General features: G+C 43.2%; 1 protein-coding gene across 2 annotated transcripts in view; it reads right to left on the bottom strand.

Annotated features, from left to right (window-relative positions):
* LOC138799397 (beta-microseminoprotein-like) overlaps positions 1 to 18801 on the bottom strand; it is a 72159-nt gene that overhangs the window by 1372 nt on the left and 51986 nt on the right. Inside the window, exons 1-2 of one of the 2 annotated variants that reach the window (XM_069980505.1) lie at positions 9664 to 9769; positions 887 to 992 (exon numbers count right to left, since the gene is read on the bottom strand). In XM_069980505.1, coding sequence (XP_069836606.1) covers positions 887 to 992; positions 9664 to 9669 — 112 coding nt within the window. In that variant the 5' untranslated portion in view covers positions 9670 to 9769. Of the gene's footprint in view, positions 1 to 886; positions 993 to 9663; positions 9770 to 18801 lie in introns of those variants that run through there. The other variant, XM_069980506.1, reaches the window with a different exon arrangement.

Raw genomic sequence — 18801 nt, 5'->3', positions numbered from 1 at the left:
GTGTAGGTCACTGAATAGTGACCTGTGTCTATCAGATATTTATGACCAATCTGATGAATATGCCATAGATGTTTAAGATGGTAATATGCATCAGTATTACAATATTAGGCTCTGTTCACACTACGTAAAAGTACGGCCGTTGTTTCCGATGGCAACAGCGGCCGTACTTTTTGCGGGGTGGAACAATGCCTTATTTTCAATGGGATCCTGGCTGGAGCGTTTACACATCGTAAAAGTGAAGTGGTAAAAAAAAAAAAAAAAAAAGACGTAGTGAGAACATAACCCAAAATGTAATGGACTAATGATGCATTTGCACGGAATGATTATCGTTTGAATTTTTGCAATAACGATCACATTTGAGCGATAATCTGTTCGTGTAAACACAGCAAACGATCAAGCAATGAGCGAAAAATCGTTCATTGCGATCTTTCAACATGTTCTCAAAACATTGTTGGTGGTTCGCTAAAAATTCACAGATCGCTTTGTGTGAACAGTCACTCTATGTATGAGATGGGCTTAAGCGATCTTAAAAACGATCGCAATAATGATTTTTATAACCATTTATCTCTTCTTCTAAATGCTAATCATTATAAAAACCAAATTGTTGCTTCAAAAACGTTAAACGATTGATTGGGCAAATTATCGCTCAGTGTAAACAGACCATAAGTGTCTGCAATATGTGAAACATCGTATCCAGTGCCCTACTGCTTCTTAAATTGATTATTGCCAGTAAAATGAAGATAGTACAACTTTAAAGCAACTACTAGCCAAACTTTGTAACTAGTAAACTATACAATCACCAGTAAAACTATACAGTCACTAGTAAAATGTAAAAACTAATATTAACAGTATACGGCTAATTTGGGGTAAATTCATTCACACTAACCTGCAGGTTCTTCCCCATGTACACCTTTGCTTAAACCATTGAAACAGAATGCATTGCATGCGACCACAAGGATCCCAGCACCAAATGCAAGTGCCACAAGGAATTTCTAAAATTTAAAAAAAACAAAGAAAAAAAAACATTTACACTAGTAGCAGTTAAGAAATGCTGCTTATACATATAATACATAATGTGAATATAAACTACAAGGAGTTTTCCAATAAATTTGTATTAATAGCCTATCCTTAGGCTTTGCATAAAAAGCCCACAATATGATATGCCTGTATGGAACATATGGACCTGCATTTGCATCATTGCCATAAACCAATAAATTCATCACAAGATGCTACTTTATTAGATACTAGATATATGTTTTTAACCTGGAAAAAACTGCATGTGCAGAAGGGTCACTTCCAGACCAGAAATGCATTGTATCTGGTGCATGATTTATTATATCATGAAACGACACCTGGCACCCCTGCAAATCTACTGTTTGGCATAGTTGTGGCGCTGAAGCTGGAAAGTGAAGAGAAGATCTGGTTTCTTTATTTATTGGATACACTTCAGTGGCTAAGTTCACACAGCGCTTAACAGCGCCCGTCTGGCTTCACCCAGCCCGTTCCTGCAGCCGATACCTCTGTATCGGTTGCAGTGATGTTCTTTTTTTACTATTGAATAGCGGGCACCATCGGGTGTGCCTGCAAATCAATTAGCCATTCACTTCAATGCACTGTGCGGCCGCCGCTGCACATTACATTGTGTGAACTGCTGTCATTTCCGGACGCTGTTTACACGGAACAATTATAGTTTGAATTTTTGCAACAACGATCACATTTGAGTGATAATCGGCTCGTGTAAACACAGCGATCTTAAAAACGATCGCAATAACGATTTTTCTAACGATTTTTCTATTGATTTATTCTTCTAAATGCTGATCGTTATAAAAAGCAAATTGTTGCTTTAAAATCGTTAAACGATTGGGCTATTTTCACTTTGTGTAAATGGACTATTAGAATAACACTATGTGAACACAGCGGGCGGCATTGCATTGACTTCAAAGCAATGCCCTCCTTGCAGTAAAGAACGGAAGCTGATGCCATTGCAATCAGTGTCCGTTCTTTACTAAAAAAAAAACAATGTGTTAACATAGCCAGTTACTGAATCCTGTTCCTATTCACTTCAGTTGAAGCTGAGCTGAAGTAATCCAGAACGACTACTACTTCTGGGTTTTGAGATATAGCATTTGCTACAGCCAATAAAAGGCTTGTGTGAAATAAGTCAAAAAACGCCCCAAGAGCAAAAAACAAATAAATTTCTAATTTCTTTTAATTAACAACTCTGCATTTTTTCACCCCTAAAATTACAGCTCACTTTGTGAACATTGCCTCACAGTGTTAGGCTGGGTTCACGCTACGTATATTTCAGTCAGTATTGTGGTCCTCATATTGCAAACAAAACCAGGAGTGGATTAAAAACACAGAAAGGCTCTGTTCACACAATGGTGAAATTGAGTGGATGGCCGCCATATAACAGTAAATAACGGCCATTATTCCAATATAACAGCCGTTGTTTTAAAATAACAGCAAATATTTGCCATTAAATGGCGGCCATCCACTCAATTTCATCATTGTGTGAACAGATCCTTTCTGTGTTTTTAATCCACTCCTGGTTTTGGTTGCAATATGAGGACCACAATACTGACTGAAATATACGTAGTGTGAACCCAGCCTAAGTTAAATAGCAAATGTATTCAGAAAACATCAAACCACCGAAGAGGTTACTGCATCATGCACTTGCCTTGTGCTAGGCATAAGACGTGTGTCAGTTTTGTGTGGAGTAACGCTTTTTGGTTGTTGGTATTTAGTAAGTTATTTAAATAGTAAACATACCCTTTTCTCTGATATTGGGCAACAATGTGGATACATTTTGCTATACTGAATTGTATAGTATACTAAGCGCAAACCTTATACTTTTTCTTTATGTTACAGGTAATTCATAACCTAGATATTTTTTTTTAATAATTAGAACCAGAAAGCAAAAAAGGTTTTCAGTGGGGATTTGCTACTAATACGGACAGTTCCTGTTACAGACAGCAGCAGATAGCCCTGTGTCACATTAGAAAAAAACACCACTTACTGCAGGACATAAAGCAGCTGATAAGAATGGAGATTTTTAAATAAAAGTAAATTACAAATCTGTATATCTTTCCGAAACCAGATGATTTGAAAGAAAAAACATTTCACCGGAGTACCCCTTTAATAGTTATCTTAATGTTTGCAGTAGGAGTTGAACTGGAAACTCACTGAACTATCAATAGAAGCAATTATTTATGGCTATGCAATGTGTTGCATCTTATCCAATGAAACACAAAAGTAAAGTACCAACAAAATGCGCAAAGCTGGTGTCATCAGATCCAAGCAAATATTAAACCACAGGGAAGCAAAAATTATTATGTTAATTTGTTTTCCCTAAGTACCATTGGCATCACAACGATAGGGGTATTTTCGCCCCTGCGAGCCCCTGGGACGAAGGAATTTTTAATGAAAACAATAGTAAAGCTTTATTAATCCCTCCTACAGGAAGTATAAATAAGCCCCCCCCCCATACACACCTCAGTCATTTACAAGAACAACAAAATAGGGAGGGAGACTTGTGATGCCAATGGTACTTAGGGAAAACAAATTAACATAATAATTTTTGCTTCCCTTACGTCCCATTGGCATCACAACGATAGGGGAACTAGCAAGTAATATCCCCAGAGGGTGGGTTGTCTGATACAGCTGCATTAAGAACTGACCTAGGAAAAGCCGTTCTCGCAGAAAGATTGGTATCTATTCTGTAATGTTTAACAAAAGTGGATAAGGATGACCAAGACGCAGCTTGGCATATATTTTCCAGAGATACCGAGGACCGTTCCGCCCAACTAGAGGCAACCGCTCTAGTGGAATGCGCCCTGGTAAATAAAGGCGGTGTCTTACCCGCCGAGGAGTAAGATAATTCAATGGCCTCACATATCCACCTTGATATGGAAGGCTTAGAAGCTTTTTTGCCCTTGTTCTTCCCTGCAAATAAAACCAACAAATTTTCCTCCTTCCTTATTGAACTAGTTCTGTCCAGATATATTCTTAGAGTTCTAGGAACATCTAAAAGGGAAAAATCAACATCCTGATGGGCTGGATTCGAAGGAGAAAATACTGGAAGGACAATAGGTTCGTTAATGTTAACGAATGAAGCAACCTTGGGTAGAAATCCAGGTAAAAATCTTAGAATCACCTTGTCCTGGAGAAAAGTGATGTACGGAGTAGTTGAGCCCAGAGCCTGAAGCTCCCCGACACGCTTGGCAGAAGTAAGGGCCAAAAGCAGTGTACATTTTAAGGTTAGGAATTTAATTTCTACCTCCTCCAGGGGTTCAAATGGTTGGAGACATAAACACCTGAGGACGAAAGAAAGATCCCAGGAGTCGACATACCTGTCTACCCTGGGTCTTAATCTCGTGATAGCTTTCACAAAATTTTTTACCTCAGTTATTTGAAAAAGTCTAGAGTTCAGATGTGCAGATAAAGCTGCTATCTGGACCTTAATGGACCCTGGAGTAAGACCTTTGTCAAACCCCTCTTGTAAAAACTCTAAGAGTTGAGGAGTAGAAGGTTTAGAAGAACACCATCCTTTATCTGTACACCAAGCCTGGAATATTCTCCAAATGCGCGCGTATGAAGCGTTTGTGGAGTCGCTGCGTGCATGGGATAGAGTTCGGAGAACAGTCTCTGAAAAAGTTTCAGGACCTAATAAGGTCCTCTCAGTCTCCAGGCCGTGAGGTTGAGGCTGGCTAGATCCTGACACAGATGTTGTCCCTGAGATATCAGGTCGTGATGTAACGGTAGTCTCCAGAACTCGCCCCTGCTCATGTTCATGAGCAGGGTGAACCAAGATCTCTTCGGCCAAAACGGCGTAATTATGATCACTGACGCTTGGTCCAACCTGATCTTCACCAGAACTCTGGGGATCATTGATATGGGCGGAAAGATGTATGCCATCTGGAAATTCCATGGAATTGACATCGCATCCACCGTCGTTGGCTGGTCGGCTGAGTACAGGGAGCAAAAGTTCCTCAGTTTGGCATTGTTTGTTGATGCCATGAGATCTATCTGAGGAACTCCCCATCTTTCGGTTAACTGCAGGAACACCTTCCTCGAAAGCGACCATTCCCCTGGCACTGTTAGTCCCCGACTCAAACGATCTGCCAGAGTGTTGTGAATACCTCTGATATGAAGGGCAGATAGTTTGGCTAACCGGGGTTCCGCCCATTTGAAGATGTATTCCACTTCCCTGAGAAGTAGAGGTGACTTGGTACCTCCCTGCTTGTTGATATAGGCGACACAAGCAGTGTTGTCCGTCCTGATCCTTACCGCCTTCTGTAACAGCTTTGGAGCGAAGTGTAGAAGGGCTAGATAAATAGCCCTGAGTTCCCGTACGTTTGATGGAAGGGATGACTCCTGGATATTCCATGTCCCTGACGCAGTACTCTCTTCTAGATGTGCACCCCATCCCGAACCTGAAGCGTCTGTGGTGATCGTGATCCACTGGGGTTCGGTTATGGAGGCTCCATGCTTCACCTGTCTCCACCATGTTAGAGACTGTCGAGTTTCCGTCGATAGGACATGAATAGTATCCAAGTCTTCTAGGCTCCGGTTCCATTTCGTCAGGACTTCTCTCTGGAGGTACCTCATATGCCATAGTGCCCATGGAACTGCCTCTGTGGCTGACGAAAGGAGTCCCAGGAATCTCATTAGGGTCCGAAGAGACACCTGACGCGGAGGAATGAGAAACTGGGCTCCCCTCTGTATACGTACCAGCCTGGGTGTTGAGAGGAACAGCTTCATCTGCGTGGAATCTATGATGAAACCCAAAAAAGTCTTTATTTTGGATGGCACCAATTCTGACTTCTCCTGGTTGATCAGCCACCCTAACTGCTGAAGGATGTCCAAGACATAATTCAGCTGAAAGCTCAGAAGACTCTGAGTCTGAGCCATAATCAACCAGTCGTCTAGATAGGGAATGATCTTTATTCCCTGAAGTCTGAAGATAACCATCATGGCCGACACTACCTTTGTGAACACAAAGGGGGCCGATGTTATGCCGAAGGGAAGAACCTTGAACTGAAGATGTCTTACCTTCCCTTGTAGCTGGATGGCAATCCTCAGATATTTTCTGTGCGCTGGCAGAATAGGTATGTGGAGGTATGCGTCCTGGAGGTCTATTGATACCATAAAGTCGCCCTCCTGGAGGACGGTTTTTACGGATCTGATATTTTCCATGCGAAATCTCTTTTTTATCATGAACCCGTTTAAGTAACGCAGATCGATAATAAGCCTCCACTTTCCGGACGGCTTTGGTACGAGAAAAATCGGAGAGTATACTCCCAGACCGACGTCTGACAGAGGGACTTCCTCCAGGGCTTCTATGTCCAACAGGTGAAAGATTTCTTTCTCTATAACGGGATGTTTGACCGGGCCTAAATGATGCGACACCAGAAACCTTGGGGGGGGAGGAAGAAACAAAGGAAGCACATAACCACTTTGAATAATGCTTATTACCCACATATCCTTTATTAATTTTTTCCAGGCGGGAAGAAACATAGTGAGACGCCCCCCCACAGGTATGCCTCTGGCGTCAGAAATCCGGCTTCTTGGCAGAATCCTTTTGCTGCTTGCCTGTACCTCTTCTATTATAGTATCTTCCTCTTCCTCGGGATTGATAACGACTCTTTCCACGCTGAGGAGATCTGCCTCTACGAAAGGATCCGCGAGGTTTCTTATACGAACCACCGACGTAAGAAAGGGGTAATGACTTACCCTTCTTGTCCGACATTTCCTCCATAATTTTATCCAACTCTGATCCAAAAAGTCGTCCCGGCTGATACTCCAAATTACACAGCTGGAATTTAGAGTTGGAATCGCCAGCCCATGGCCTTAACCATAGGGCCCGGCGACCAGCAGTTGACAGGGCCATAGATTTAGCTGCCAAGCGGGTCTCCTGCGAAGCTGCGTCGCATAAAAAATCAACCCCCATGTTGACTTTTTTGAATGAACGGAGGACCTTGTCCCGGTTCACTCCCGACTCAAGATCCTCCTGCACCTTAGCCAACCATCTTCTAAGGCTTCTGGATACTTCAAATGCCGATATAGCAACTGCCCCTTGGGCAGCTGCGGCTGTGTATGATCTTTTAAAGGCTACTTCAATTCTCCTATCCATTGGATCTTTGAGATTCGAACCATCATCAGCGGGCAAGACAGTATTCTTAGACAATTTGGCTATGGCAGTATCTACTTTAGGAGGATCGGCCCAATCCTTGCATTGGTCCTCCTTGAGGACATACAAGGTTTTAAACTTTTTACTTAGAACCGGAGCTTTCTCCGGTTTCTTCCACTCAGTAAAGAGCATAGACATGGATGTTTCCCCAATAGAAAAAGCCCTAGGCTTTCTCGAAGCTGAGGCTACGTCCTCGATTTCTTCAGGGTGAATTTCAGCCTGAACAGCTCTGCGTAGCTTGTAGATGCTGTCCATAGGGAAATAACCCTTGAAAATCTCCTTTTCATCCTCAGAAGGTGAAGATGAATCAGACGAGGAGGAAGACCCCACTTCATCTATCACCTTAAATTCTGACCCCTAGGGTAAAAAAACATAGCTTAGCTAGGGTAATAATCCCTGCTGTGCACCCAAATAATATATACTCACAGGCTGTGAGGCAGAAGGTGAAATGCTACGCTTAGACTTCTTCTTATGACGGCAGTCCCTATTAGCAAGGGATTTCTCTACATAATCCTTCACCCAAATTACCACATCCTGAGTATCAGGTTCTCCAGTACCTTTTGGGCGGCATGAAGTACAACGTACTGTAATACACATATGAATAGATAAGACATCATGAATATGAACAAAATTTGGAACCTTATGGTTGATAGTAGTGCGTACGATATTCGTATCCATCCGGCAAAGGATTTTCGCAATCAGCACAGACCAGATGTTTGCGCTTGGAGGTTCTTTTACCCGACGGGCTAGTTTCCATAGCGGACATCTAATAACAGAAAGGTTACATCAGAAATAAAAAACCCATATAAGTACAGGCCTTGCCTGAACTAACATAGGGTGTCATACCCTGAAGCAGCCACTAGATGGCAGCAGAGTACTTACATTCCAAATAGACTGCAGGAGTCTCAAGACAGAGAACACAGCGGCGCTGGAGCACAGTCACACACAATGTATCTTAGGTAGGACTCAGGAGTCAGACCTAGTCCTACCTGAATGAAGAGTCCCATTTAAATGGGATGGAGCCTGGCAGCGAGGCCGCCGCCGCCGCCGCTCGGGCCGGCCACTTCCGGCCCTCCTGATGACGTCTGTTACCTGCGCCGCATCAGTGGAACGCATGTGGAACGCATGCGCATGCGCAGTCGATAGTACGCTCGCTGATGACGCTGATGACGCGACCAAGATGGCTACCGTAAGCCGGACGCTCCTGCCCCACACTGGAACAGAAGATCTGTACAATTGTACCATCATCAGCGGGCCCCGAACAAGAAAAATGGCCTAACTACATGCAGGAACCAGGTAACTGGGTCCTGCCTCTTAAAGGAATAAACCCACTACATAGTAAAAGGAGGGAGCAAGGTCCACTGGGGCTAGTCACTAGGACGAAGAAAAAAGACTGAGGTGTGTATGGGGGGGGGGCTTATTTATACTTCCTGTAGGAGGGATTAATAAAGCTTTACTATTGTTTTCATTAAAAATTCCTTCGTCCCAGGGGCTCGCAGGGGCGAAAATACCCCTATCGTTGTGATGCCAATGGGACGTAAGGGAAAATATAATTGTTGCATGGCAGAAACCGCAATCTGGGAGATGCAACTTATTCCAGATTCCTATTTCCAGGGAATAGGAAAATGATACCATATTGTCCAGGATAAATTCATAATGTGTATTGCTGTTGGGGATGCAGGGACATAACAGAGATGTATACTTACCTCTTCCACTCTACACCAGTTGCCAGTTTCCGACTGTCCCGATCTCCGCTACTGTCATCGTTTTGACAACATTCATTAACCTGCTGTTTCCATTGGAAATGATCGCTCGGCACAGACTTTATGCTGAGCAGCTATTTCTGGTTGGAATGGCATGTCACTGGATGTTGTCAAAGCGCCTATAGTGGCAGAGAATGGGGCAGTTAAGTATACATCAGTGTCATGTCCCCTACAGCCCTGGCAGCATTATACAGTATGAATCTTTACCGGACAATCCCTTTAAGTATTTAAATTATAGCAATTAAACCAACACAAACTAACAATCAGTACATAATATTTTCTAATGAAAGCCATATCCCCTAAAACAGAAAAACAAACAAACAAACAAACAAACCCTTTTTTTTAAAGAGAAGACTAAGAAAAATATATAAACATTCCTATTAAGGCTATGTTCACACACAGTATTTTGATCAGTATTTTGGTCAGTATTTCTGTCAGTATTTTGGTCAGTATTTGCAGCCAAAATCAGGAGTGGAAGTGGCAGGAAAAAAAATATAATGGAAAGATGTGCACAGTTTCTGTCTATTCAACCCACTCCTGGTTTCAGTTGAAAAAATAGTGACCAACATGCTGAGGGAAATACTGTGTGTGAACATAGCCTAAGAGGAATGATTTAAAATTTTGTATGATTTTTATTTTTATGCGTAAATAGACTATTAGTTAATTCATTTCACTGTTACAAGTCTGTGAAAAATAAGGTCCACTTACCATCATGGAATATGTGCAGTACTGACAATTTTGAAGTCTGAACCTTAGGTTTATATTTAGTGGAAGATCATCAGGGACCTTATGAACCAATAACTCCCTAGTTTCCAATGCAATACACGCTCACAAATTATATTTTAACTAATTTATTTTTATCTCCATTGGTTACTAGTTGTGTAATCTCTGTAATCATGGAATTTGTTTGCTGTACTGACAATTGTGAAATTGCAAATAAGAGGCCTCAGTTTTCAGTAAAATATTTTGCTCCCTAGAGCCAGAACAGCAGTTGTCCCCCAAGCTTCCTTTAGGGTGCCTTCACACCTACTGGATCCGCAGCGGATCTCACTTCTGCGGATTCGCAGCAAGATCAGCTGCGGATCCAGTATTATTCACCCCTATGATAGCACATACTCGCAGCGGGATTGACATCCCGTTGTGAGTATGTGCTTTAACTCCCGTCCCCAGCATCCTCCATCCTCCATCCCCATCCCATCAGCCCCGACTCCGATGCCGCTGTGGTGCACTGATCGGCTGAGCGTGACCGGAGCCGGGAGCCTCACTGCAGCCGCGCCGCTGAGCATGTAATGTATGCTCTCGGCGGTGGGCTGGAGGATGCCAGGGACGGGGATGGAGGATGCCGGGGACGGGAGATGGAGGATGCCGGGGACGGGGATGATGGGACAGGGATAGAGGATGCCGGGGACGGGAGATGGAGGATGCCGGGGACGGGGATGATGGGACGGGGATGGAGGATGCCGGGGACGGGAGATGGAGGATGCCGGGGACGGGGATGATGGGACGGGGATGGAGGATGCCGGGGACGGGGCTGATGGAACGGGGATGTGGGTGGCGGAGCTGCGGATCTGGTAGGTGTGAAGGCACCCTTAATACTACTACCACTAGCAGGGATAATGTCCTGTGACAGTAGGCCTCAGTCCATAAGGCTGGATCTTCTGTTCTGCCCTTTGGTGTGCTTAGTCGCTGCAGCTACAGCTAACCCCTTGGTCCTAGCATTTTCCACCTTCTTCCATGAATTCAAATCATAAAGGTATTTAGGGAGATATGCATATATATATATATATATATATATATATATATATTTTTTTTTTTTTTTTATAGCCTTTCCAGTAACAACAGAGAGCTCTTTGATCTATTGATTTAATCTATTCCACCGTGAAGGTGTTAGGTGATATGGGGTTTGTTCCAGTCTATGCCATGGGAGCATCTGCATCTACATTGGCATTGGCAAAGTTTTACTGGGCAGAGAGGTTAATGTTACTCAAATACCTTTCTGTCTTCTTCACACCTTTACTGCTTCTGCCCGCCTGAGCAACCTCTACATTATTCTCTAAGGGCCCATTTACACTACGGATTCAGTGCAGAGATTCCACACGAATCCCTCCTGCTATGTCTTTGAATGGGAGGGCTCGCGCGACATGTCAATTCTTTGAGCGAAGAAGCGCGGAGAGGGGAGGCGCACAAGCCCTCCCATTCAAAGACATAGCAGGAGGGATTTGGTTCGGAGTCCGCGGACAGAGGTTTCTGGCGGAATCCGTAGTGTGAACGGGCCCTAGTAATAACAGATTGGGGTTTTAAATTCAGAATATGTTGTTTTGTTTAGGTCTTTGTATTACACGTTTTGCCTTGTCTGACTATGGTCCAAGGGTTTACAAGACTAATTGGTATGTGTTTCCTGATGTGCTACATAGAGACTTCATTGCCAAAAGGTGGATACTCACTGTCACCTATATATGAGGAACCATTTACTTGCTAAATATTTTTCAGGTTTTATTTTTATCCTTCCTGTTTGTAAGATTTAATAGAAGGATTTCCTTTTTAGAGAAAGGCTTAAATGAGACATATACAAACAAAAGAATTCATGAATCACGCAGTAATTCTCAAATATTAATAACATGGACTGTATCCTTGTACAAAATGTGAACAACATAGGACAAAGAAAGGCCTTGGTCCAACAATGGACTTGATGTGAGCCATAAAAATGGTATCTTACCATTAAAGAGTGATTAGAAGCTAACCAATTATCTTTATATGATCTCAGTAATAGGGCAGTGAGGCCCACCTGCTTAATCGGACACTTGGCTGCGTAGGCTGCAGTAGAATAGTGATGTTTGCCTACATATTTTTCACAGCTAAACTCATTATTGCTCACTAGTATAAATGTTTTTGTCTCTGTTTTCATTGTCTACACCTTTTACTGTTCAATTTGAAAAGCAATAAATAAAAACTAAAAAATGTATATGTATAGTGGAGCATGGGGTAGGATGGGGTATGGCATACTGGTGAATCAGTTTCCCCTGGGCTCAAGTTTCTTTGGGCCACACTACATGGTCTGGTATTCCCAATAAGCAAGCACTGATCTGCTAGTTCATCGATTGCTTACAGAGCCCATTATGCGGCTCGATTATCATGCAGCAAGGGCTATGTAAATGTCGTTAGCAATGTCCTTGCAGCCCTTGCTTTGCTATAAAATAATAAAGCTGTTAGGCTAGGTTCACACTATGTTTTGGATAAAAAACTGATGAAAAAAACTGATGCAACTGTGTGCATCCGTTTTGATCCGTTTTTCCATTGTCTTCCATTATATATAAAAAAAAAACGGATTAAATGGATCCGTTTTTTTTTTACGGACACATAAATGAGGTTGACCACATTTTTTTTAATAATGGAAGTCAATGGAAAACGGATCAAAATGGATCCACACTACTGCATTTGTTTTTTTCATCCGTATTTTTTTTTTTTTCCAAAAACAGATTCCTAAAATGTAGTGTGAACCCAGCCTTACTTACCTGATTGCGTTCCCTGGTGTGCTCAGGCCTTTTCTGTGGGATTCCCAGCAGCTGCAGCTCTCACTTATGGTCTCTGAAGTGACAGGCCACTCAGCCAATTACTGGGTGCGGTGCTGTCCACCTACCTATACTTACAGGGGGGCATCTACTTAATGAAGAATGGGATTACATAACTCCAGGGTACTTCTACCTAATCTAGGTAAGTACTGTATTTGCTGGGGGGCTTCTACCTAATTACGGGATGGATAACCTACTTACTGAGGGTTCAAATCTCCTGTATGCCCCTACTTTATGCATTGCCACTTTATTACATTCTCTGGCTGGGTGGTGGAGGGGTGCAACACTTTGCCTTGCCCCAGGTGCTGCCAACAGGCGCTACTACACCACTACTGTCCATCCCTAGTTTGGGTTCAAAACCTGCACTAGACTTGAAAACTATTACTATACAACTATTATATCCATCTTCCCAGTACAACTTCTTAGAGCCATTTGCCCGCTTAGAGCCATTTGCGCAACTGCCATAAAGAAACTTCATTGCTTTGGCTGTTCTTGGCTTTCAAGAGATTTTTAAATGGAAGGTCATGGTGGCAGCACTCCTGCCACCAAGACTGCAATGAACTCCACTGCGACTACACTGCGATGGTTACTGAGCACTACAATCCTCATCACATTCCCACTTGGCCTCCACAATCCATCTGGCTCCCTATGGGCTTGTTTTTGCTGGATGACCATCTTACCCAGGATACCTCTCTGTAGCTTCTAAAGTGTCAGATGGTTATACAACCTCATGTCATATCTGACAAGTACAGAATTTAAGAAGCTGCTCTAATAAACGAATTATAGTGTGATTATCAGCAACAAGTGTTTCTAGAAGAGCTCATTTGGCCGATAATCGCAATGTGTAAAGTACCAGCGATCAGCTAGTGAGCGGAAAAAATGCCTGCTTGTTGGCTGATCGCATCTTTCATGCAGCTGTAAAATCTTTTGTCATTGGCCGCATGTTTCTCCGTGTAAACAGGAGATATGTGGGCAATAACAATTAGATGCTAATGGCTGCATGATTAATCATGTCTTGTAGAGGCACTGCAAACAAACGCTGATCTCGCTGATCGGTGCAAGTACAAAGACCTTAAGCTTTTATTATTTGAGCAGAGATGTTATTTTTTTTATCCAAAGTTTAAAAAGAAATGTCTTGATCTCTGTGTCTTGACAATCTGGTAAGCCTGGTATTCAGCCGACTGTCCCATAAGACAAGCATTCCTTTTCAGGATCTTCATTAGGAATAAGCTCGTATTTACAGGTTTCTTTATTAAATTTGAAGACACATCTTTCCGGGTCATAGTTAACAGGCTTCTCAAAGCTATTGTAAAATAAAATAATAAATAGGAAAATCAGCAGCTTATCATGATTTAATTACATTTTAAATAAACATAAAACATTCACAATCATAGATTTACATTAGGCTTTATTTACATATCAGTATCATTTTCACTCCGCAAATTTGACTCTGCAAATTTTCATCCCTAATCTGCAAAATTCCATCCCTATTGCACTGTTGAGCTGCAAAAAAAAGCGTGTACTTAATAATAAACCAGTCACTGTTTACGGATATTGGATCCATATTTTTTGCGGATCGCATCCACAAAACTACAAATTCCATAGAGTTATATTGGTGTGTCCGTGTAGGAAATTCAGTTCGCACTGAGGTCTCAGGTTTTTTGCGGTATGGATCACGGCCCTGTACACACCTAGAGATGTCTGAATGGGGCCATTGAAATACATTGACCTTATTTCGGCCTCTAATTGCGGATCCACAATTGCGGATGTGTGAATAGGGCATTATGTAGTAATACAGCCAGAACTTGTTCTAATCAGGATTATTTGTATCTGCATCTTTGATAATCTGAAACATTTAGGCTATGTTCCCACTTCAATAACACAGCAGGGTAAGACGGCCATCTTGTTATATAGATGGTCGCTAAAAATGACCACCTTTTCCTCAGACTGTATTTCCTTCTTCCCTGAACATTATAAATGCAGGTGTGTCACTGCTCAGACCCTCATCAATCACTAGAATAAGTGGGGAGGCACCTGTGACAGTGCTGCACTACCCCACTGTCATCATCTTTGTCTAGGCAGCCCCACCCATTGGCAATGAAGCTGGCTGGACAGAGATTGCTGTGAGCCCAGGAATACTCTACCGTGCAGTTAATCTTCTGCAAACAATGATACCATGACTGGTCAAAACTTTTGATATGTGATATGACAAAAATTTTTTTTTCTTTTAATTTAGTTAGCATATATAGGAAAAGTTATAGAATTTTTTGACTGAATCAATCAAGCCATACAATAAACAGTTCAAATCACAGGGTATGAACATCGGCCAATGTTTGACACACCCATGTGAAACAAGGCCGATTTCTTACATGTTTACCTGGCTTATTCTTCAGTATCAGCGGCATGAACATCATTTGATTTTAATTCGAATGTGGGCTCATTCAGGTAAGCCCACACTCCAATTTACCATAGACCACAGTGTAAAGTATGGCCAGGAGCTATACTTTACACTGAGAGCACAGCCTATTTTGTATGGCCGCTGTTCTCCAAACTGCAGCTGTACAAATAACACCTGCCAATTATTTTGTGCGGCCGCAGAGAACAACGGCCACAGGATGTATACACCATGACCGTTGTTCCATACACTGCTATGCAATTAAGTGGTGCTGTCTGCAACCTGCAACAATGGGCATTGTTTTACTATAAAATACAGTTTGTGAACTTGGCCTTATCATGCAAGAACCTACACAATGGCCCTGATTTACTAGCATGTTTCCATTACTAAATTGACGTTTTTTACAATTTTTTTTCCTGTTAGCTCCTTGTTTTAACATATTAACAAACATTTCGTGCCACAATAAACTCTACCAACCTACACACCTGTCATTTTGTGCTTTTAAACCCGCCATAACCATCATATTTATCAGACAAACAAGCATTTTTGACATTTTTTTTATTCCAAATATCAGCCATCTCCCATCAGTGTGACGGAAAGTTCGGAATTTAGTTTTGTGTGTAAAAAACCCAACCTATTAATAAACACATTATTCAATCTGGAGGTTTGGGAAATGCTGAGATGTAGGGTTGTTAAAAAACCTGACAGTCTTAGTAAATAAGACCCAATATTATCATTTCTTTGGCAGGCATAGAGGTATATTAAATGTAGTACAGACTTAGGGTCCTATTCCACGGGCCGAGGAGGGCCCAATCAACGATGTAAACGAGCGGCGATCTGCTAGATCGCCGCTCGTTTACTGGGCCTATTCCACGGCCCGATGATCGTTGAGCGAAGACTGCAGGGACATCGTTACCGATGTCCTTGCAGCCCTTGCAGCATCATACATTACCTGTAGGTATTCTCCTCCGCACTGTCTTCATCCCCGGGTCCCGCGCGCTCTATCTTCTGAATGGTCGGCCACACTTAGCCAATCACAGGCCGCGGCTGATTGGCTGAGCGCACCGTCAGCTGACCGGCCATTCAGAAGATAGAGAGCGCGGGACCCGGGGATGAAGACAGCGCGGAGAAGCCTGGACAGGTAATGTATGATGATGATGCTGCTGTCAAATCGTCGGTCGCCTGCCGTGCACCGCTATTCAACCGTAGCGATGCGCGGTGGGGGAACGATGATTTTAGGTCTGGCCCTAAATGAACGATCAGCCGATGACAAGATCTTCCGCTGATCGTTCTCTCTATTTCACCGAGCGAAAATCGTCCGAATGGGGCCTAATGGGGCCGATCCGGCCGATTATTGTTACTGTGGAATAGGGCCCTTACAAAATAATTTAAACCTGGATATTTTTTAGTCTTTTTCTTTATTTGTACATCTTCCTACTTTATGCTGCTGGAACTTTTCCTGTTGTGTGTCAATCAAATGTCTCCTAAAGACCCCTCTCCTCTTGCCTTGAAGGGAAACGATCAGCAGGTTTAGGCAAACACACCTGCTGTTATCCTCCTGTAGCAGCGTACCTTACCTTCCTGGCACCAGTTTCCTTTTTTCATAGGTCCCACCATTTTAGAGAAGTTTCATTTATGGCAGGAAGAGCACAGATAAGTTCCTGCGTTTGCATGGGAAAGATCGGCCTGATTATGCATATATGAATATGCATAGGCAGGTGTTACCAAAGGAGGCAGTGGGCGGGCCGAGGGGGAAGGGGCTGTAGGGGGGGCAAGGAACACCCCCAGTGCTCTAAACTAGCTAATTTGCATATTTGTTTTATATTAAACTTCTCCAAAAGGGTGGGACCAAGGAAAAAAAGATGACCGGTGCCAGAAAGATGAGGTACACAGCTGCACAGGATATCAGCAGATCCGTTTGCAGAAACCTGCTCATAGTTCCCCTTTAATTTTGGAGCTGCTTCTCCCTCTTCCCTGTTGATTATTGTTTAGTATCATTGCACAACAGAGAGAATTTTTGGGCACACAGAAGGTTTTTTATTTCGTTGGGTGGAAAAGGTTTCGTTGAGAACTTTTCCACATGCGAATGTTTATTTTTTAAAATTAAATAAAGGTTTTATTTTAGAAGTGGCAGTTATTGTGCCTTAGCAGTATATGTTCTTGTTGTACATCCGTCGATGACTTCAAAGTATTTTTATTAGGTTTTGGTACTTCCATTAAGTTTTGGATATGTGTAGTATGGATGAGTCAGTACTGAAGGGTCAATAAACAATATTCAGGACCGACTCTAGGTTTCCTGCTGCCTGAGGTGAAAGACGAAATTGGTAATTATTAGTATTTAGCCAGCACTAAAGTGCTCAAAGGGGTTATTCAGTGAAAATATTTTTCTTTCAAATCAACTGGTGTCAGAAAGTTATATAGATTTGTAATTTACTTTTATTTAAAAATCTCAAGTCTTTCCATACTTATCAGCTGCTGTATGTCCTGCAAGAAATGTTGTTTTCTTTTCTTGTTTTCTACTGCTGTGGACAGTTCAAGTCTCGGACAGAGATATCAGCAGTAAGCACTATATCAGACTGAAAAGAAAACAACATTTCTGCAGAACATACAGCAGCTGATAAGTATGGAAGACTTGAGATTTTTAAATAGAAGTAAATTAGAAATCTATATAACTTTCTGAAACCAGTTGATTTAAAAGTAAAAGATTTTAGCTGGATAACCCAGCTGGTGAGCGCCGGGTGTGTGTGTGCCACGGGTGAGCGCTCCTGTGCTGTGACACTAACCCCTTCACACACACAGCCGACGATGCCCGCTCCTGTCAGCCGCCACCTGTGCTGTGATACCCATGCTGACATTGTGCAGCAAGGGCAAAGCATAGGATCGGGCTGGCACAGAAACTAGAGCAGGCACAGTCGGCTGTGGTTGTGGTGGGGGAAGTGTCACAGCTCAGCACAGGAGCGGGCATGGTTGGATGTGGGAGGGGGAGGTTGCTGACCGGGGGATCACAGGAGAGGGCATGGCTGGAGCGGGCGGGAGGATCACAGGAGCGAGCATGGTTGGAAGTGAAAGGGGGGAAGTAGGCATCTTTGGATCGGAGGGGGCTGCGGGCCATGGTTGGATCTAGGGTAGCGGGTCTGGGGATCATAGGAGTGGGCATGGTTGGATGTGTGTGTGGAGGGGGCAACATTGGAGGAGCACTGGAGGAAGCTGAGGGAGACTGTAGCTGTCCTCCCTCTCTTCAGTGGGCTGGGTTAACCTGGCCCATTGAAGAGACGGAGAACACCTGATGCTGACTCGGAGGGTGGGGGCCAGGAGCAGGGAGCGGTGTCAGGTTGGACTGAGATATGATGATTCTATGCATTCGGTGGGGGTGAATGTATCTAGATAACAGCAAAACTGTGCAGAATCCGTAATAGATTGATATTGGAAAGATATAAAGCTACGGGTGGGCAACGTATTAATGCAAAAATAATTTTGGGGGGAATACCCCTTTAACAGTTTTGGAGCCCCTGGCATCATAATGAATAGTACAGTAGTGCAAATCCATCTGTTGAGCATTGAGCTTGATCAAGCATCTTTGCTCAATACTAATTATTTGATATTTGACAATACAAGCTTTAGGTTACAAACCCACTTGCCGGATCTGCAGCGAGTCTCCTTGCTGCGTTTTTGCAGGGAGACTCGCTGCAGATCCCGGCCCTATACTTTCAATAGCAGAGAAACTCGCAGCAGGGATGTACATCCCTGCTGCGATTTTGTCTGCAGCCCGCCCTATTAACCCCCCGGCCGCCGGACATTATACATTACCCGGTCCCCGTTCCTGCTTGCTTCGGGGCTCCCGGTGTCTTCACGGCCCGCCCGGCCAATCAGTGCGCTGCGGCG

This window comes from Dendropsophus ebraccatus, chromosome 8, assembly GCF_027789765.1.
Source record: "Dendropsophus ebraccatus isolate aDenEbr1 chromosome 8, aDenEbr1.pat, whole genome shotgun sequence".
NCBI classification, from domain to species: Eukaryota; Metazoa; Chordata; class Amphibia; order Anura; family Hylidae; genus Dendropsophus; species Dendropsophus ebraccatus.
The sequence above is the reverse complement of the archived record's forward strand: the minus strand, read 5'-3'. Positions and strand labels throughout refer to the sequence as shown.